Consider the following 22,038-nt stretch of genomic DNA (forward strand, 5'->3'; position numbering starts at 1 on the left):
TTGTATAAAGGACTCTCAGTCTCCCACACTAAGGCAGAGAGTGTCTCATGTTCAATGAACTGTGCCCATGGTCTCAGCCTCCTGAGATGGTCTCTCGTGATAGTTATGCGATGCTGTCATTTACACATCATCTTGAATCTGTACTGCTTTTTGTCAGTCAGTGGCTTGCTCTCAATGATCTGGTACCTTTCTTCCCCACTCAGCTCTCCATCAGGTGGGCCTTGTGTCCCTGTGAGTCCTCCCATGCACTGAGTACTGATGGGAAACAGACACAGACCTGCAGACCCACTGTGTGCTCTCCCTGCTCTGCCCAGGAGTTGGCCTTTGGGTATCTTCCTGTCACTTCCTCTCCAGCAGTGGACAGCCTCCTTCTCATTCCTGATGCCCCTACTATTGCCTCAACCAAAGCAGCCAAGCTCTCTAGAGTTCCTCTGCATTTCCCACTCACAGCGGAGATCCTCCTACGAGCCTTGCTGAGCTGTGAAGTCCTGTCACCTCTCAGTGAAGCCACTGCCTCTCTGTAAACATGCTCCCTTCATTCCCACAGTGCTCTTGGAAACATCAGCCACAAGGTCACCACTGTGGACAATTTTGGCTCTGGAAGAAGCCAGGCAGAGACAGAGCCCAACATGACCTTTCTGGATCTAGGTGACAGGACATGATGATCCCATGACCCCTTATGTTTATGTCTTGGCCTTCTTATGGGGAGAATCGAACACTTGCAGGGCTTGGGGCTGGAGAACACAGTAAGGATCCCAAGCTATACATCCAAGTACTGGAGCTGTACCAGACAGAAGCTAACACATCATCAAGAGAGACCTTCAAAGTACCTGGAGGGCCAGGTCTACATGGAAGTCCTGCATGGCATGGGGAAGACAGCCCTGGACTCACCTCATTTCCTGGGTCACAATCTGTGTATCTGACTCCTGTCACCTTACTCCAAGAGCTGCTGACACTTGGTATTAAGGGGTGAGGAGAGCGCAGGACAGTACTAGCTGCTACAGAGGAGTCTGTAGGTTTCCACTATGAAGTAGAAACCTGAGGGCAGCCACTGGCTCCTCACCTGAGAAAACCACAGCCAGCAATGACAGATCCGATGAGAATCAGAATGACGTGCTTTGAGCCCCACAGTACCTCCTCAGAACAGAGTTCCCCAACTGTTGGTCTAATTCTATGGGTCCACTGTGAGGATGAGGCTTCTGAGGTCTTAGGATAGTGGTGGGTAGAACTGGGCAGGCACCACAAACTCTCAGGTGGCGTCCCAATATCAGGTTCACAGTCTCACAGGGAGTGACAAGGCCAGACAGCCCTTTCGGGCTGTTCTAGGATCACATGATTACGTATACTTCAAGGGCCCTGAGGGACAGAATGGGAGAAACCCAAATGTCCTGAAGTGAGACCAGACCCATCTGAGCCCAGCAGAACAAACTCAGCATGTGAAACGACACAGTGTTTCAGGAGAGGAAATGCCAAGCAGATGGGCAAATGCCAAGAGCTTTCAGGGCCGTAAGAGTGGGCAGAGCAGGAGCTGCCAAGGGTCAGTGTGGGAAGTGGTGGGAGCAAATAGTTCCTTCGTTCGTCATGCTGCAGTTTCAGAATTCAGCTGAAGAGCCATCATCGGCTGCCACCATGAGGGTCACTGGACCACAGGGGGCCTAGGACATGCCAGAAAGAGGCAGCATCTCTTTCAAGCCCTGATCAGATTCACACACTGGCTGAAACCAAAAAGGGTCACGATTCCTTAACTGGCTAATTCTTTCTCGAAATAGATTTACTTCATTTTGACAAATAAAAAATTGGTATCATGAAGACATTCTCCTTTCATGTTCACATCAATGGGCACACATGAAACAGCACCTGGCAAAAGAACCTAGACAAAGGAGAAGACAGACACACTGCCCAGCACATAAGCCCAGGGATCCAGAGGCTGGGCTCAGGAGGAAGGCTCCGGAGCCACACGCCCACATGGGAGTTAGAGGCGGTCTTCACCTTCTACATAAACCATGTCAAAGAGGGTGCTTTGGCTGTGCCAAGTGTAATGATGGAGCTAACTTCATAGGATGGGGTGCACTCCACTCCTCACTGGAAAGCCACTTAACCTTTCAATAAAAACCTGGTAATAACTATATACTATCATCACAGGAAAGTTGTGACAATGTTCGGCACACAGGCACCGAATGATGCCAACTAATAACTGGGTCATGCTAGTCCTGAACATTGTGTGAAAGGGCGAGCAACTCCAGCCATGTATCTGCAGTGTTAAGTCATGATTCATAACATATTTTCCTCTTTAAAATTTTAAATATAAATCTAAAACTTCTGTTGGTCAGTATCTAAACTCATGTTCTCATCCCCTCTCCACATAGACATGGCACTTCATTTAAGGAAGGTCCTGCTTTCTCTCTGATGAACCCAATCAGTTGTGAAGGTCAGGGCTGGCCAGGAGCTCTGCTTTGGGTTCATAGATAGATGATGTCAACTGTGAACTGTGCATATGTAGTTGTCTCCTTTCCAGTCCTAAAGACTCTCTTTCTTGTCTTTCTACTCTTAGCTAAGCCTAAAACCTAAAGCTGCTGAGATGTGGACATGCTCGTGGTATTCCGATCGTTGAGTACAACTAAGACAAATCAAGCCAGTGCTCGACTCCATCAGCTGCTCCTTTGGCCTCCATGGTGTGAGTCATCTGGCTTCCCCTCTTCTGTACCGTGACAGATCTGCTTGTGTGCCTGCCATCATCTGCCCTGAAAGCGAACTCTGATGGACTGACTGGGTCTGCCCCCAAGGAGTGTCCGTAAGTGTTGCAAACAAAGCAGAAACTCAAACCCCTCCCCAACACCAGGCAGAAAAGCAGATTCTGGGGGCATTCAAGACTTAAATGTGAGCAATAAAATAGTAACAGTCTTACCTTCATGGTCTCAGAAGAGCGGACTACTTAAAGGGGAGGCACCTGGGACTATCTTAAAAACTTCCGGTCTTCAGAAGACAGTACTGAGAACCAACCACAGAAGGCTTGCCTGCACGCCTTCCTCAAATGCTATCACACCTTCCCTCATTTCATTAGCTACAAAAACCAAGCAGGAATGCAATCCACAATGTAAGCTGTGGTGGTGTGAAGGAGACCAGTCCCCATAGACTCCAGGGTTTGAACCCCTGGTTCCCAGCTGATGACAGTTTGGGGGGAGGGGTCGTTGAGCATTTGGAAGGTAGAGCCTTGCTGGAGGAAGTACATCCCTGGGAGCAGGCTGTGAGCGTCCATAGTCTTGCCTCACCCCCTGGCCACTCTCTGCTTGATGATGTGAGCTCTCCGCTTCTTTGTCCTGCAGCCATGGCTGCCACTTAGAGCCAAGCTTCCCCACCATAATGGACTCTTATCCCTTTGAAACTGGGAGCAAAAATAAACTTCTTCTACAAGCTCCTTGTCAGCGCATTTTATCACAGCAATGGGAAAGTAGCCAATATAGAATATTATCATAATTGGTTCATTCAATCCAAGAATCATTGTCAGAATTTATTATTTTTTCAATTTCCTACTAATCAACTAACAACATAAACCAGCCAAATGAGAAAAAAAAAAAGCAACAAGCATAAGCTTGTTTGTTTTTGGCAGTGTCTAGGATGGAATGCAGGGCCTCAAGCTTGTTTGTCAGGTAGTCTATATTGACACCCATCTAAGCAAAAGTCTGGACTGAGTATTTAAAAAAAAATCAGATGGCCACATACAAACCCTAGCTGCCATGATGAACACAACAGGAAGCTCTGAGAAGGCGGTTTCTTACACATTGCTGGGTGGTGTGCACAGGAAAATGGAGACTATCTACCACACACACCAATGGCCAGCTCATCAGAGCAAGGCACACACAGATGGCCATGCAGAGACCTGCGTGGGCATGTCTTACAACACCACTGTGTTAGCTGAAGTCTGAACCAGCACAGACGCTATCACCAGGGGCAAGAGAGGACAGTGGCCATTTAACAACGGAACAGGGCACGGGAGCCAGAGTGACTGGTAACTGACTCACAAGGCATGTTCACAGAAAGTCGTCAGGCACCAGAGGGTACACATGGCAGCATTAGTCCAAGTGGGTACAGTAGCCAACCTGTCCTCAGTGGGGAACTGGTGCCACCCAGGCCCCAGGTGATGGTATGTATACTTTTCAGTGCCTAAGCTACTTTTCAATAAAAAGTTTTCATTACTTGAAAAGTTGTGACCAAAACTCACGTCAAGTGCCCGAAGCAGGTAGTGTTGTGTACTGTGAGATGCACCTTCTAGATGTGTTTCCCCAACACAGCATAACTTTGTATAAGGGAGTGAGTGCTCTAACTGGGCTTCTGCTGTAGGCAATCTTTCTCAGATGCTGTCTATACGATCAAGTTTGGCAATTCAAATGGCCAAACACATGGGAAGTTGTCTCCAAAAGAAAAGGAGCTGTTATGTTGGGCACAAATGGCCTGTGTGTGACCAGGCTGGGGCGCAGACAATGAAACAGGGACTGTGTATGTGCTTTCATTTTTAACAGATCACGTGGTAGGGATGATACATGAGTCAGAGTGAACGTGGAAGGTCAATGTGCCCTGGGAACCAGGCAGAGACTGAAAGGATGATGCCCCAAGAATAGGTGCCTTCCTCCTCCAGTGCCAGCCGTTCCCCAGTGTGTTGTAAAGATCACTGGCATCAATCACTGTAGTCCCATTAATGTCAACGAACTTGAAAGGATGCCTTTTTAAAGGCAGGAAAGCCATCATTAGGTCATGAGTCTTAGGTTTTGTTTTAAAATATTTACATAAAAGCCTTCCTTCCCAGAGGATGTGGTAAATTGTCCCAGAGATATGCTGTCTGTAAGTGGCCTTTGCAAGCTGGCCCCAATCCCTTCTGTACGAGGCTCACCAAAAAGTCCATGTTACTGGACCAGTATGTGCCTCTTATGTCTCATACCCTGGCAGGTGAAGTCACTGGATAAGGAGTAAGCTCATGGCAGTGCCACCTAGCTGACCTCCATCGTGTTCAGAGCTGGAAGGGACCTCAGGAAGCTCCCAGATCCTGTCCACATCCCTGTTCAGGTCCTGAGAACAAAGCCATCTCTGAGGAAATGGTGGTGATGACTCCCACCAGCCTGTAACACAGTGGGAACGGTCCTCCTCACCAGCCTTGAGACTTTGCAGGCCTCCGTGTCTGGAGCTCAAATGCAGAAGGATCACACCTGAATTACAGTTGCCACTCACTGAGGGGAGGGCTGGATACACTGGAACCTGTGGGTCTAAGTGTTGCTATTTAGACATGCAGCACTACATACAACCTTCCCTAATCTAAGGACACCCTTGAGTGTTACACCACATGGTGCCAGACAGAGTGTCCTCCCAAGAGGTGAGCCCAAATATTCTACAGTGTGCAGAACACTGCTCCCTGGAGAGCTGGGTAGGACACTAAGATGCACCAGAGTGCCCTGGAACAGTAGCAGCTCAGAAGACAGGTTCTGGTGTGGTCAGGGCCATGCCACCACTTCATCATGATGCTCTGACTTTTCATGACAGAATGCTCGGTAAAGGCAGAGAAAAGTAGCAGGATAGACAGGCAGGCAGGGCTTTCTGATTCCAGAATGAGGTATCAGCTCTGAATGAATGATGAACTGATTGCTTCCCAAGCCTGGAATGTGTGGGATACAGGATACCCCAGGCACACTGGGGGTGAGACCTGGTACTTCATGCTTCTAAGGATAGTGTTCAACCTGTGGAATGAGAAACCAGGGGAGCTCTTTGTATTGAGCTCAAATTTTATTCTGAACTTTCTAAATCGTGTTCCAAAACTCCAGTGTGAAAGCATTGCAGTCACAGGATGTTGGTTGTGATGGTCTGGCTGTGACTGGAACCCTACTGCCACGCAGCACTAGAAAACTGAACTAAATGTGTGTAGCAATGACCCTTGGAAGCTGGACCACTGTCACCCTAAGACTGTCTGTCACTCCTGATGGGAAAGCCATCAAGGAGGTGCATGCTTAGATCAGCCCATTTACCAGGAGGCATGCTGGGAACTACAGCAGGAAAGGGTCCCTACAATTGACACTTCATTGAGCTGAAGAGACAAATGAGAACTAGAGAAAGCCAAGAGGCTGCAGCATGCAGTCCAAACACAATTGGAGGAGACGAGGCTGGGGACCACCCAGGACATCTCAGTACTGACTCTAGGCAATGCATGCTCAAGATGATGTGGAGCTACAGGATGAAGGCTGCCAGCCCTTGCACAAGTCTGGGGAAGTTCCAGATCCAACCAGTTCTTATAGGAATCCCTGGAGGGACTCCATCAAGCCATGAACATAAAGGCTCTTTCAGGAGGAGTATCCTTCATATGCCAAGTCAGGAAAGCACCTTGGTCACCTGACAAAGGAACTGCTGCTGCCGAGCACTGAGTCAACAGACTAGGGCAACTGCATCCCGTGTCCCACCACATCTCTTAGCAAAATTCCTGGCAAGTGCCAGACTGGTCCAGAGGTCCAGTCCCCTTGTAATGCCATCACAGACTCGCTGCTCCTTGTCACTCCTTCCTCCTCATTCCTATGAAGATCCTCGTATGTGTGCACTTGAGGCACTCACGTTTCCTTCCCATTAACCAGTTCTCCAGCCAAAGGCTCTACATCGCCAAGGGGGACCACAGGGAGGACAGCACCCTACACAGCTCTATCAAGTGTGAAAGAGCACAAGCCCCAGGCATGGATTGCAAAGGCTTCTGCAAGGGAGCATACTGTGCCAACTCCTCCGAAACGGAGTGCTGGCACATAAGCAGGAAGCCCCTGGGCATCACCTCTCTGACTCTACCCTCCTGGTCTCAGAGCCAGGTTCACAGGGCTTCTCTGCCACGGAGACTCACACAGGGCTCAGTTCCACAGAGTCTTGTCCTCTAGGAATCTAGGGAATGCGTTCCCCTGGTGAGGGGAATGGTGCAGAGCTGCCTTGGTGGGCCTCTGAAGGCAGAAGGGGAACCAAGAGGACCCCACTCCCACTCCAGTGCACTAAGACAAGTTCTGAACATGCCCAAGGTTCCCACAAGCAGAACAGGGGGAGGAGGGAAGGTGAGAGGGAAGGAGGGGAGGGGAGGGGAGAAGGAGTCACTGGCTTTATTACTCTTGAACTTTGCTTGAAAAAAAAATTCACAACATAGTTACTAATAAAAACTCCTTCCAAATGTCTTGTAAAACCAGAAAGAAATGAGTGTGTTGGGAGGCATCTTGGCAGAAACCAAGTCTGCCTGCTTCCCCAACAGTCTACAGTCTGTTTGAGTTTTAAGTCCAAAAAAGCCACAAAAAATGGGAACTACTGAGCCAAATAAAAGGCTCTGATTAAAACACCTGCTCTCACCCCACATGCTACAAATTAACATTCCATTCCCGCTAGTTAGTGAGCAGTGAAAAGTACAAGATCAGGCTGTGGTGCCATGAACCACGCTACACAGTATCGGAGGTTCCACTGGGGCTCCTTTCACGGCCCTCATCTCTTGTGATTTTATAGACTATGGGTTCACCTGCCAAGAACCGTCACAATTGCAATGCTCCATGTGTTGAAAGTGAACGCGACCTAACTCCAAATCCTTGTGGCAACAACGGCCGGCCCTTCATCACCGAGCAGCGTCCGCGTCAGCTCATCACAGCTGTGATGTGGACCACCGCAGCCACTTCTGTAGGACAGAAGATGACATCAGGCTGGAGCAAAGCCAAAGTTGCCAGACAGGAAGGGATGGTGGCTTGCCTGAGTGCAGCCCTGGGCAGACCCCAAGTCTTTACCCCACAGCTTAGGGTGAGGATTAACAGTAAGAAGTGCCAGGGAGGGAGGAGGGCAAAGGGCAAGAGGGCATGGTCAGTTCCAGAACATCCACAGGTGAAGGTAAGCTTTTCACAGTCTGAGACATTAAGCAGCCCTCCAGATCTCGGAGTTGCAAACAGTACAAACCAAAACTAACCGGACTGAGAAGACTGAGAGAGCCTAGCAGCCTCCTCAGGGAGGCGGAGCTTCACAAGGAGGGGGGCTAAGCAGACGTGGCCAAGCCCCCAGCACCTAGCACAGGTCACAGAGACAAACCATGAAACAATGCTAGTCCCCATCAAAGTTGCCCGTCTCCAGGATAGTCTGGGGACTCCCAGCCCTCAGCCCAGTGTCCATGCCAGCCTGGAGTCTAGACAAGTACCAAGTCCAGACAAGTACTTAGCCAAGTGTCAAGCACCTAGAGCCCCATGGGGCACAGCAGGCCAAGAACAGCCCTTGGCCCGATACTCTCTTCCCTCCAGTTCCACTGAAAGTTCCACCATGAAGCAAACCTACAGTCATGTGCACCACTGCCACACCGCTCAGGGGGACATTCATTGGCTCTCCTGTCCACTCTGAACCTGGGCAGAGGGTCAAACAAGAGGACACTCACGCCCATACTTCAGATAAGAAAAGGATAAAAGCAGAGAAAACCTAACCTGAGGCCTAGCAGCCTGGAGAAGAAGATGAAGGCAGACTTGAGGTGCCTTCTGGAATTCAGCCAGGTAGGGGTGCTACAGACCAGGTCACCCACCTGCCAATCAGCCAGGCATTTTCCACCTGTGCTCCAGGATAGGACATTTGCTTGACTGGGTTTAAGAGCATTTTGCTGCTGAAAACACTTTAGAAGCCATTGCCCTAACCCAGCCTTCCAACCTTTGGGCTAATGTCACTGAAGATCACTGGGGCCCAGATCCAATGACCCTCTCACCAAGTGTTCTCCTGCCAGTCACTGGCAGGAAAAAACACAGACTACCACTCAGAGAAGGGCCCGGTGAGGCGGCAGGTGGGGACAGGAGAATGACATCAGGAAGAGTAGAGGGGGAGGTCCAGAGACCTGGAGTGCTGGAGAGCCACTGCAGGGTCACCGGAGCTAGTCTGGGACAGCAGTACACTGTGGCACTGGTCAGATGAAGGGGGGCCAAGTTCAGTGTGGAGACTGGAGAGGGCAGGCGCGGTCAGGGGAGGAGACAGGGCATGCACTGCAGGACAGAGGAGGCAAAGCCTCCCTTCTACACGAAGGATCCGTGGATGTGGTGAGGGCAGGGGAGTTAGAGTTGGAGGGTCTGACATGAGCACATGAGGAAAGGCAGCCTCCAGGACCAGCAGGCCTGCAGGAGAGCTAAGGCTGGACAGTACAGAGAGTTTAGGAAGGGCGTTACACAGATCCCAAAGCCACACCCACCCACTGACGTCACACTGCTACTGGCTGATTAGGTCAGGATGCACCATGCTGACAGTCCTAACTTCTTCCACTCCAATCTATTTCTCTGGCATATTTTAATTATTCTCTCTCTCTCTCTCTCTCTCTCTCTCTCTCTCTCTCTCTCTCTCTCTCTCTGTGTGTGTGTGTGTGTGTGTGTGTTTGTGATTACAGAGATCAGAAGGCAATTTTCGGGAGCTGGTTCTCTCCCTGTACCGTGTGGGTTCCAGGAATAGAACTCAGGTTTTTTAGGCTTGTGTGGAAGTTCCTTTACCCACTATAAACCATCATGCAGCTCTTCTCTGGCATAAATCAAAGGGTGCTACCGTCACAGGGACCCTGGAAGCTAGAAGAAGTTTGTATCTTTCTATCTCGGTGAGGAGCAGGTATGACCAGAGGCTGGGGGAACCCTTCCATAGAAAGGAGGGGTTCTGACCCGACCCAGGCAGGAGAGCCTAGGTGACTACTACCTTTGTGACAAGACCACCTTGTCTGCCCTGGAGTGCTTTCTCATACCTCTCACAGACTCCTCTCTTAAGCTCTGACTTTCAAGCTGTCTGCATGCTAAAACTGGTAGTGATGTCTCGAAAGATCTGCCCGCTGCCAGCTGACTTCATACACCAGAACTACTGAACCTTTAGCAGGAAAGGCACACCTAAACGTCCTCATGCAGCAGAAAGTGGTGTACCCTTCTGAGAACACAAGAGTCGGGTGGGAGGGGGATCCTGGTAGAGCTGCTAATATGACGTTAAAGAGGTTAAGCTCCATGGGAGCACAGAGATGGCATCATGGGAGCACAGAGGTGGATCACTGCGGGAGCACAGGGGTGGGACACTGAGGGAGCACAGAGGTGGGACACTGCGGGAGCACAGAGGTGGGACACTGAGGGAGCACAGGGGTGGGACACTGGGAGCACAGAGGTGGGACACTGAGGGAGCACAGGGGTGGGACACTGCGGGAGCACAGAGGTGGGACACTGAGGGAGCACAGGGGTGGGACACTGAGGGAGCACAGAGGTGGGGCACTGAGGGAGCACAGGGGTGGGACACTGAGGGAGCACAGGGGTGGGACACTGGGAGCACAGAGGTGGGACACTGAGGGAGCACAGAGGTGGGACACTGCGGGAGCACAGGGGTGGGACACTGGGAGCACAGGGGTGGGACACTGAGGGAGCACAGAGGTGGGACACTGAGGGAGCACAGAGGTGGGACACTGGGAGCACAGAGGTGGGACACTGAGGGAGCACAGAGGTGGGACACTGAGGGAGCACAGAGGTGGGACACTGAGGGAGCACAGAGGTGGGACACTGAGGGAGCACAGGGGTGGGACACTGGGAGCACAGAGGTGGGACACTGGGAGCACAGAGGTGGGACACTGAGGGAGCACAGGGGTCGAACAATGCAAGAACACAGGAGTGGAGCACTGTGGGAACACGATGCTGAGGTACCACAGATGACAGCGGGGAAGCCAAGCCTGTATCTGAGGCAGAAAACTCCTTTCAGTAGCAGCATCAACTGTGGGACTCTCACATTTATGTCCCCTCCGCTCTCCTCTCCCTCCGTCTTTCTCACGCCTCCCTTCTTCCCTGGACTGGGATAAAATCCCTGGGCTCAAGCATGCTAGGTAAGGGCTCGAATCAAGAGCTACACCCCAGCCTATACTTGGTTTACACGTTTTCAACCTTCCAGGTTAACCTTGTTTTCTGTTTGGACAAGTTCTCAACAAGTGGGTCACTGGGAATCTCTACGCTAGGGACACCCCTTCTCTAGGCAGGATGTGCTGTCTTAGGGACAGTCTGCCCTCCACAGAAGGCCAATGTGCAGGCTGTGGTGCAGTGGTGGCCTTAAGCCCTTTCCTGCTGAGCAAGTGAAAAGCACACTCTGAGCAAAATCGTAAGTGGTACTGCCCAACTTCCTTAAAACAGCACGAAATGACATGGTAGGACACATGTTACCAAACGTTACCACGGCCTGGAATGACAGCAAAGAGCCACGTCATGTCAAGGGCACGGTTAGCTGGATGAAGGACACTTCTGAAGAGTATGGGATTTCCTGATAACCACAGCCCAGGCTGGATGAGGAGGCAGCCATAGCCCCAACTGGGCACAGACTGAGCTGGCCCCTCATCTCTGCCTACACTTGGAGCATAGTTTTCCACAAAAGCAGTGGATGCTGCGGTTCTGAGGCTCCATGTGGGAGCCTGTCTACTACTGACCAAGTCTATACAATATCTCTGTGTGGAAACATTCAAGCTTCTGCCTAGCCCTTCTCCACAGGCGCCCGGGCACGGCATGGGGGAGCAGGAAAGAGCTCCTGGGGCCCGTGGGAAATGGAAGGCCTTAGCTGGATTAGCAGAGGCTCTTCTCCAGGCCTGAGCCCCAGGGACCTCAACTAGTGATACTTACACTACTTCAGTACCAACATAACCATGGCACACAACACTGACCTCCTAGAACACAGACTGAGCCAAACAGTCTCTTCATTTTAATCTTATAATCAGAAAAGAAACTAAAAGCAGAAAAATAATAAAAGCATGATAAAATACATCCGGCTGTCTAATAGTCACTGAAATTCTCTGCCTCCTGCCATAGCAGGCCCTCCATGCAAGAACAGGACCACAGCCCTGGGGTCTGAGGTAGAGGAGGAGGGGACAGAGGGCGGAAAGCCCCCAGGGACAGGGGAATCACCTGGCCAGGACACCACTTCCTCAGAAAGGCACGGTGGGGGCTGGGAGCCAGGGGCTCCCCATCATTCTGAAGCCTCTGGGACAACGTGAGATGCTGGGGCTGGGGAGAGCTGGCTTCCCCGACTCCTAGCCACAGGGAAGAACTTTGAAAAGCCAATAAGAAATATTATATACTATTAAACTGACGGATTCTGGAAACCTCTCAAGTATATAAATTTCCCACAAGACTAAAATGTCCTCTGCCAGAAAAGAGAAGTCGGAACCAAGGCTGTGAACCTGCATTCTTGGCCCAGGCTTGGCTGCGCGTCCTACTTCTTTTCTTGCATTAAGGAGGCTTTTCCTGCTCCCGGCTTAAGACTGATTAAATGACAGGATCATTATTGTACATAACACAGGCAATATAACCCCTTTATTCTAAAATACATGCTAACACTGGTGCTCAAGCTCCCTGTAGTCGGTGTTCTGGTGTGAGCAGGTTTGTAATTCAAGCTGGATTCCGCTCCACTCAACATTCTGTGAGCCCTACAGAGCTCCTAATGCCAGAGGCTCCGCCTGCACTTTCCTGTGGGAGACAGGCACCAGCCTGAGGTGGGCAGCAGTGAAGACAGACAACAGAAGTTTCTAGAAATTATACCAAGTTTTCTGTTGTACTAAGACTACTACACGCATGAGGAGTGTCTAGATGAAACCCTCCAAATAGTTTTAGGTAGTTTTTTAAAAAAACAAACAAACAAAAAAAAAAAAAAAACACCTCTGAATGAAAACCAGGGATTATCTCAGAGAATGGAATTAAATCTGGCTGGCGTTTCCCTTCCTAGTCAGTAACATTAAAAGAGCCTGTACACAAAATGTTTTAAAGACTGAAAGAAAGGCTTTGATTCTTCTTCATCCCACACTCTCAGTTCATTACTATGCTTTCCTTAAGAAGGAAACTTCCAGAATGGCTCAAATTCAGCAAATGCTTTGAAAGCTGAACTTGCTCGTTTGGAAGCTGGATGTACAAGGGATCAGCAAGCATGTTTTTGCTTGTTGATCACAGGCGTGCAGGAGCATGAACGGCAGCCCAGCACACTACCTGTGCTGACTATCTCGGAGTTTCTAGTGCCCTGTTAGTCAAATACATGCCCAGGCCACCAGGACGCTCCCCCAGCAAAACTCCAACTTAGACCCTCCCATAAGGGAAAGGCAGAGAAAACATCTTTCCTGAGTACATCAAATGGCAAATATATTTTCATAATTTGAAAATGGCAATAAAAATAATAAAATATATATGACTTACCACCATCAGATACAGTTGCAGACTGAAAAAAAAGAGAGAGAGACATGAGTTAATTGCATCTCATGACAAGATTCAGGCAACAGCACTTCACTTCCTCCATCGAGAACACAACCCAAGGTCCTGCGAGACTCCAGACGCAGCTACCCAGGTAGGTGCCGAGAAGCAGACAGTGAGTCAAGCCTTGGGGCTCCAACTCCGCCCCAGCTGGTGACTCCCTGTAAGAGGAAGTTGCCGTCATTTTCACTTGAAAAGAACAAATCCCAGCATGTCTGACATCACAGTCTTATTAACAGCCCTTGTGAGAGCAGCTTAAGACCGATACCCCAGTGAGGGCACCCTGCAGGGCAGGGCTCTCAGTGCCAGACACTGTTCAGCTCAGGCCCAGTGTATCCACCAGTGTCACCTCCACCCCAGAGTGGGACCTGGGCTGTGAGAAGGCAGGACAGGAAGTGTATGTGTCCCTAACCCCCCTCCCCCCCCCCACACACACACAAGAGAGTGGCTGTTACAGGCCTGGGGAAAGGCCTGGGGGGCAGATAAAAAGAGTTGGGGGTTGCTAAGAACTACTGGGTAGAAAGGCTGATCTGGGAATAAAAACTGTCAGCAGTTCTATGAGGGAGCCCAGCCTGGGCTCATGTGGACACTTGGTATTGGTCAAGCAGGTGGTAAGTGGCCCAGGATAGGGACCAGGAGAGAAAGGTAGCTGGATAAGGAGGCAGGCATCCTAGGGGTGGCAGAAGGACCCAGTAGGAGAAGGTGGAGCATGGAAGAGCCGGTGTAGCCCATGGTTATTAGGATCCTGACCTCAGTATGGTTCTTCTCCAAAAGCAGGCAGGACAGCGGAGTGTCAGGGTGGCTCAGAAAAGGCATGTGACACATAGCAGGTCCAGCAGCACTGCTTTCATGTCTGCAGCATGCCAAGATCCCAGAAAACCTCCCCTCCTGTGGCCTGGGCTATAGTTGGCCCTACAGAAAGCTCCCTAGGTCCATGCTCCCAGGCTTTGTACTGCCAGGGTTCTACCATTTTTGCCATAGCACTCAGGATCTTCTAAGAGAACAGACAGCAACTGAGCAGAGCATGGCTCACCATCAGATCTGGGTTTCTCCCAGACATGTTGTAAGACCCCTCTAGTAAAACAATCTACTCAGGTGGCATCCACCAGACACTCCAGTGGCAGTCACAGGCCACACGGCCATAGGACACCGTCCACTCTCCCCAAGTAAGTCAAAGGACATATGATCCACAACCCACCAGGGCACCTGGGTTTGTGTGCTTCCTATCTAACTCTACACCCCATATCCGGGCCTACCAGGCAGCCAGCTAAACTCTCTATCCACCCTGGCTGATCCTGAGGGGCTCTTATCACTACCCTGCTATGATACATGATGAAGGACTCAATGGGTCCACCTTGATAGCCAGCTTCCACCTATGACCAAGAGACTGTCATGGAACACAGAGAGAAGTCATTTCTTACTATGACTGCTATAAGCCGTGATGGGGTCTGAATCCATAAAAACTCAGGTCTAGGGAATCCAGTTTCCCTAGTCACCAACAGGGTGCATCCAATTAATTTTTCATTTTTAATTTATGTATGTTGTTATTTTGCCTGTCTGTAGGTCTGTCACCACGTGTGTGCCTGGTGCCCCGAAAGGCCAGAAGAGGGCATCAGATTGTCTGTAACCCTGGAACTGGAGTTACAAATGACTGTGAGCTGCTATGTGGATGCTGGTATTGAACCCGTGTCCTCTGGAAGAGCAGCCAGTGCTCTTAACTGCTGAGCCACCTCCCCAGCCCTGCAGCCACTTAACTTTCCCCTGCTGGACATCTACAAGCAGTATTCGACCATCCTGCATGCTGGCCTCCTTTACAGGCTGGATTTCCCTGTAAATCCCTGGCCAGTCATCTGCCACCACAGTGTGAGGCTGAAAGGCACCAGAGCCAGCTCTTCCTGGGGACTGTGAGGAAGATCCCTGCTGTTGTGCATATTCAGAAATCCTGTCAATCTCAGAGTGTAAACCTCAACAAGGTGTCACCTGTGTTACTCAAGACAAACGCAGCCCCTCAAATCATAGCCGACTAGACACAGATATCAGGAAATTTCAACACACAGCAGAACCCACAGTTAGAGAAGCAGAGAGGCCTAGAAACAGGGGCCCAGAAGCCAAAGACAGGCAGTGAGAAGATGGCCTTCAAGGACCAATGCCTATAAGAAAGTGGGAATGAGCACAGCGCTGTATCCATCTGACAGTGCATTGAGTCAAGTTCAAGAAACACCTTTTAGAAAAGGTAGCCTTTCAATTTCTGAAACAGTTTTAACTTATAGGAAAAAGTCAGGACAGAGATGTGTACTTTTTTTGTTTGTTTTTGTTTTTGTTTTTTTGAGACAGAGTTTCTCTGTGTAGCTTTGCGCCTTTCCTGGATATCGCTCTGTAGACCAGGCTGGCCTCGAACTCACAAAGATCCGCCTGGCTCTGCCTTCCGAGTGCTGGGATTAAAGGCGTGCGCCACCACTGCCAGGCGAGATGTGTACTTTTTAATGTTATTGCTATAAAAGTCCGAGTCCTCGCGAAAGAGAAGGCAGTCAGGGGATCGGGAGCAGTAAGGAAAAGCCACGGCCACTAGTGAGCATCCCGGCCACAGTACTGTCACTCACTCTGTCTCATCTGAGACGCTCCACTCATTTGACACAGTCCTCGAGGAGGCTGCCCTGGGGCAGGACAGGGCACAGTCCTCTGGGAAGCAGCAATGACCCCACCTTCAGGAGTCCCTATACATGCAACACCAGAGCACAAACTCTGCCATCCCCAAGGGAGGCTCACACATGCCAGAATCAGGAGAAACATGAGCTGGAGCGATGGCTCAGTGGTGAAGAGCCCTGGCAGGCAGCTCCTCCAGAGGACCCGGGTTAAATGCCCAGCACCCACAGGGTAGCTCACAACATCTGCAGTTCCAGAGCCCTCTTCTGATCTCCACAGGTAAAAGGCACATACGTGGTGCACTGACATACATGAACACAAAACATTCATACACACAAAACTAATCATTTTTCAAAGGAGTCAGCAGAAACATCAGCAGTTTCACATACTAGAAAGGTCTCGACAGAATGACAGTCATGAAACCATGCAGAAATAAATGGTGCTATTAGAAGAGAGGAGGAGGCAGTGGTCGGATGTAAGGGAGGGATGAGGAGGCACAGGGAAGGGGAAGAGGCAGGAGCCCCCAACTCATTCCCCCTTCCTTGGGATTCATAACAGTCCCAAAGGATGTTGTCGCAATGGTAAACCAGTCACCTGCAGTTCAATGTGACTTTTTACATTACATTGTGATTTCCAGATCATTTATCCCCCAGGGCATTGGAGGGATGGAGCATTCACAACATGGGCTCAGCACAGCAGTCATACTGCGCTGCCAGGACCTGACTGGGCTGGCCTGTGTTCCGACAACGGAGGGAAATCAGGAGGAGCCTGAATAACCAGCGGTGTTTCTCATACTCCTGAGGGCATGGGAAGGAGGACACTGTGGCTGACTGTGAGAGGTGCAGTCAGTCACCTGTGGTGAGAAACTGCACTCTATGTCATCAGTGCCACTGCTAACAATGCAGTGGTTTCCACAGTAATGTCACAGGGGTGTCACTTTCCTTACAAACTATCCATAAAGGACTGACATCAGTCGGCTGCCCTCGGAGGATGTGGTTATGGCTTCCTTACAGAGAAAGACCATGCATACCTGAAGTTCACAACAGCATGATCACCATACCAGATAGTGTACCCTCACCTTCCAAGGTATCTGTGTGGAGAATCTACTCTCGCCACCCAAGTGTGGGCCCACATCAATGAACATGGGCATCCCTAAGTCCACAGCACTTTACTGACCTGTGATCTCCCTAACGAAGGGCACATGTGATGTGGTCTGCACGTGTTATTCAGAAAACCAGCTCCTCTGCCACTTTGCAAGAAGGATTTCTCTATTTGAGTTTTTGAGACAGGGTCTCACGATGAAGCCCGGGCTGGCCTGGAATGCACTCTGTAGATCAGACTGGCCTCAGGCCCCCAGAGATTTGCCTGCTTCTGACCCTGCCTCTGGAGTGTTGGGATTAAAGGCTTCACTAATACACCTAGCCTGTAAGTAAAGTGTTTTGTTCTGATTTTTTTCTTGTTGTTATTGAGCTGTTTGAGTTTCTCATTTATTCGTTAGCAAGTATTCTCTCGCCTGTGAGATTATCTTTTCATTTTCTTGACATTGCCTTTACTGTAAGGAGTTCCTGGCTTGGGGTCCTTTAGAAGTGGACTGTGACCTAGAAGTGTAAGCTGAAACAAACCCTTTCTCACCTAAGTTGCTTTTGGTCAGGATGATTTATCAAACTGGAACAGTGTGTTATGTGTATGCAAGCATCTGAGTGTGCATCTCTGAGTGTCTATGTGTGGACATGGGTCCATCTGGGTTCACAGGTCCTAAAGGGATGTGAACTTACCTCCCCACAGGGGTTAGTCTGAGGACTGCTGGAGGCTGCCAAGAAGGAGTCAATCCTTTCCTGCTGGCTGCATGCTCTAACCCAATGTGGAGCTGTTGCCCCAGATCACACAGCAGTCTCACCTGGCAGGGTCCCTTCCCTGGGCTCAGATATACTAGCACCTCCTCTGGATGGCCCCCCATTTGCTACCCTCTGGCCAGGTCTTGTCTGCTCTGGGGCTCTTTGGCTGTGGAGGGAGAAGGGTGGCTCTGCAGAGCTCCAAGGAGCCCCAGCTAAGGGCTGGACTGCACTGCTGGGCTGGCATCAAAGCCCAGTACCATAGCTCCAAGCTGCAGCCTACTGGTACTCTTAGTGCTCTTAGACACAGTACATAGCTGCGCCACAGAAGCACAATACAGCACTTCTCTTTTCAAGAGAAAATAAAGGGACAGCTGGAGCCCATGCTCACCTAGGGCAAGGTGGAAGAGGCGCACAGCAGCTGCGCGCCTGGAAGACGTGGACAAGAAGAACTTCTGTGATCCAAGAGCCAAAGCAGACGGCAGGTCAGTGGGAACGTTCTAAGTTCTTTCTGCTTAGAGCGACTCAACAAGCAGGACCTCAGGGGGAAAAAGTTTGGAATGGGGTGTGTGCTTGGAGGGAGGGGCGGGAGGGAGAGAAAGAGAGGGAGAGACTGGGGCTGTAAAAGAGCTTTTCCATTTTCAGTACAACCAGAAGACATGGGGACCAGGGAACTAAGGACAACATCTCTCACAGAGCCTCACATCTGTGCCCCTCTCGCTGCTGAGAAACCTAGAAGATTCCGAGAAGCACTTAGTCCAGACAAGTACTGTGCCAAGGTGGCACATGGCAAGCACCACACACACACAGCTGAGTGTCACATCTGACTGAAATGTTCTCCTGCAGTGATGCTGAGCGGGCACAGGCACCCAGTCCTTTGTCCCAGTGCCTTCTACTGTAAGTCAGGCAAATCTCCATCCCTCTCCCAGCAGCCCCCACTGTAGCTAGGCACCACCCTGGGCTCTGGTAATTGTGAGGCACAGGCCACAGGCAGTCTCTGTGATCAGGATGGGCAGTGTGTAGGGAAACACATGCTAGAATGTTCACACTCACACACAGCCATGGCTGACCATCTGCGCCTGCAGCACTCCTTACAAAACTGAACATGGAAACCCAACCCACAGCCTCAGAGAAGTCCCTGTCCATCAACCTGTCAAAGGCCCACAGACTCCAAGCATGGATCAGCACTCCAAGGAAGGTAAAGGGGAGGGGAGGGGAGAACATGTGAACTTGGCTAGGAGTCTGAAGGTCAAGTTCACAGCTGCTGATGTGAAGCATCAGAGTCTGGGCCTGAGTCCGAGGACAGAGGCTAACCTTTCCTGAGCTAGGGGAGAGATACAGGGATGGGAGATAAACCAAGTCTGATGGAGCTCCCAGATATCCAGGGGAAGACAGGGATATGTGGAGGGTTCTGTGGCCCAGGGAGACAGTGAAGGCTGTAACAGTTGGGGGTGGCAATGTGTAGGTGACTTAGTTTCAAGGTCTGGAACAAAGGCTGTGTTGACAAAGACAGATAGAGTTAGGGACACCACCTCACATGGTGGAGAGGCTGGACCTGCAGGACTAAGAAGACATGTGCCTCTGCAGAAGCATATTCTTGTGAATCCCCACTGTAATATCTTAGTGAGCCACTGCCCAGCCATGGCCTGGACACATGTCAGCAGCACTCTTCCAACTGCACATCAAAGCAGCTTTACACTATTCCACTTTTTACTGCTAGGAAAATAGGTCCGTGGATATCTACCATGGTGAGTGCCCACATAAATGGCTTGGACTGTGTAAATTTTTCCTAATGCAAGTAAGTTGTTCATGTGAACACGCCTAAGCATCGCGGTCATGTTTTAAGCACTGGCTGCTCCTTGCTTCCTAGCATTTTTCAATCCCACAAGCAGCTGACCAGCTTCAACTTGCTGTGCACTTCAGAGCACTGTGTGTCTGCCATGCTCAGTCCTGGTCAGATCATCATTTCAGAGCGCTACAATAGGTAGTCCATGGCATTGGTAGTCCATGGCAGACGAACAAGGGAATTTAATTTGACTAGAAGAGAAACTCAAAGGGGGAAGAGATTCCACAATATTCTTCAAGCTCAGCCCACAAGGCTCAGCCAGAGCCAGGCAGAGGCAACCTCAAACACATCGCCTGCTTTTCTCACGTCCCACGGCTGCCACTGGCGGAGCTGCACTCATCACTGCTGAGCATAACCACACTGCCAGCTCCACGGCTGCCAGTCTCTTTGCATCCAGGACAGGCAGTATGAGGACAAGTCAGAAGGTTCCAGGCACAAGAGGCAACGGGCACTCTGGACCCTGGAACCTGAGCCCCCCTCATGCCACACGGCCCAAGTCCCCTCGACACTCATCTTCGGTGCTATTCGTTTACTTCCCCACGTCCCAACAAGGCTCTGCCTTCACCAAAAACTCAAAGGTCTTTTGCTGTATGTCATGGGTACAGCTAGAGCCATACAGGCAACAGAGCCTCCAGCAGGAGCTGGCGCATGCCCTGTACATGTAACCCACTAAAGTCCCACTTACCACCCCAAGGAGACAATGGGTCTTCCGCACAACCCAGAAAGAAAAGTCATGTATTTTCTTTACAACAGGACCAGTTTTCACTTTCAAATATTAAGCAGAACTCAATACAACCTAATGGCCACTCTCCCACAATGTGGTCCCACGATGACCACATGGCCCAACCTGCGGGTCCTAACATCTGAGGCCTGGGGCAGAAACAGCATCCCACCTGTGGGATATGCTGACTGTCACCCCAATCCACACAGGACCTTAAATGCTTCTGGGTACAACTGCCACTTCCAAGAGACCACCTAGGAGAAGGGAGACCCTAGAAGGGTGTTGGCAGATTGGAAATGCTGCTTTCCTATGATAACTCATATTTCTCTTGACTACAAGTTTTAACTCTCCTTAAGTAGTTCTTATACCAGTGCCCAGGACATCTAATGGTCATGCAGTCCAGCACATGCATGGCAAAGGGGCACGTGTGTTCCCAATCTACACAATCTGAGGAAGCCATGGTCAGTGGTTCCGGCCACTGAGGGACTCTTGGCTCTCTGCGGTCTAATTCCCATTCGGCTGTCCATGTGCCCTGTGCCCTGAAAGACACTGGACAGGACCTAGGAAAACTGGAGAGCTGCTTGCCTCAGGGCAAAGAAAGTACAGATGCCTGCCCTTTAAAAAAGGCTGCAGAGAGCATATACACTATACAGAGAACCCCAGTATTCTTAGGAGCCCCCTATTTTAAAGACAAGCAACCTGAGGCTCAGAGGAAAGAGATTCCCTTGGGACCCGGGGTTTGAGAACAGTCTCTCTACTTTACATCAACACCGAGACCGGAGCACCTGTCTCGCTCGGTCCCCAGCAGAATGTCTCGGTCCCAGCGCCTGGTGGGAAAGAGAAAGCTAGGAAGCAGGGAGCTGTCACCACCGCACACACAACCATGCCACCTAAACGTACTCAACCTGGCGGGAACTGCTCTCCCTGGAAACCCACCCCTGACCCATGGGGCCAGGTCTGGCCCTGAGGCAAAGGAAGGGAACGGCCGTCCTCCTGTGTACCAGCATTCTACACTCACACCTGGCACTGACATTCTAGCAGCTTCTCCTCCAGGAAGTGTGAATTAAGTAGTAGGAAGAAAGATTAAGCAATTCCCAGGAAAGGAAAAATTTGAAATCAGTACCCAGACATTAATGACAATCTTCTATATAAGCTTAAATTTATTTTACCTTCCTATCAACACGGAACTGCCACAAAATGAAAAATGCTCTTTTTGTCTTCTCTTAAACATTTTTTTTTTAAAAAAAACACTGTAACACATTCAACTCCATACACTCCTATAATAACCAAACATTAAACTCTAGTGCTTGTCTCTATGTTCCTGCAGAGCCAATTTGTTATATTTTGAAATGTGAGCTACAAGCTAGCAATTTAACAAGAAGAGAAATGTTAATGTTTATCCACTTGAAACGCAGTATTTCAACAAAACATTCACTAACATCTTTAAGAGCTGTTAGAATTACTCTGGGTAACTAAAAGAAAAACGTCGGCGCTTTCAGACAGGCTCACAGGGTACAGGCAGTACAGGCTCCCAAGGGCTTAGGAGGGACCAGTGTCCCAAGTAGCCACAGCCAGCCTGAGTCCCACACTCACCCATAGAGCTCACTCTGCCCTACTGACCAGCCCTGCACTGGGGCTGTGGTCCTTGGTGTGGCACTCACTCCACTGGGCTCTCGTGATCCCATTAAAGCAGCTTCAAAGTTGACACTTCAAAGCACCTGGAAATTCCACAACTACTATTCCCGGAACAGGTAGAGATAAAGCAGT

General features: G+C 50.2%; 1 protein-coding gene across 11 annotated transcripts in view; it reads right to left on the reverse strand.

Annotated features, from left to right (window-relative positions):
• The window catches only part of Rgs12 (regulator of G protein signaling 12), a 92,184-nt gene that overhangs the window by 28,617 nt on the left and 41,529 nt on the right, over positions 1 to 22,038 (reverse strand). For all 11 annotated transcript variants that reach the window (XM_042285845.2, XM_076545722.1, XM_076545724.1 and 8 more), the window contains one exon: positions 13,176 to 13,197. In XM_042285845.2, coding sequence (XP_042141779.1) covers positions 13,176 to 13,197 — 22 coding nt within the window. The remainder of the gene's footprint in view (positions 1 to 13,175; positions 13,198 to 22,038) is intronic.

This window comes from Peromyscus maniculatus, chromosome 10, assembly GCF_049852395.1.
Source record: "Peromyscus maniculatus bairdii isolate BWxNUB_F1_BW_parent chromosome 10, HU_Pman_BW_mat_3.1, whole genome shotgun sequence".
Classification (NCBI taxonomy): Eukaryota; Metazoa; Chordata; class Mammalia; order Rodentia; family Cricetidae; genus Peromyscus; species Peromyscus maniculatus.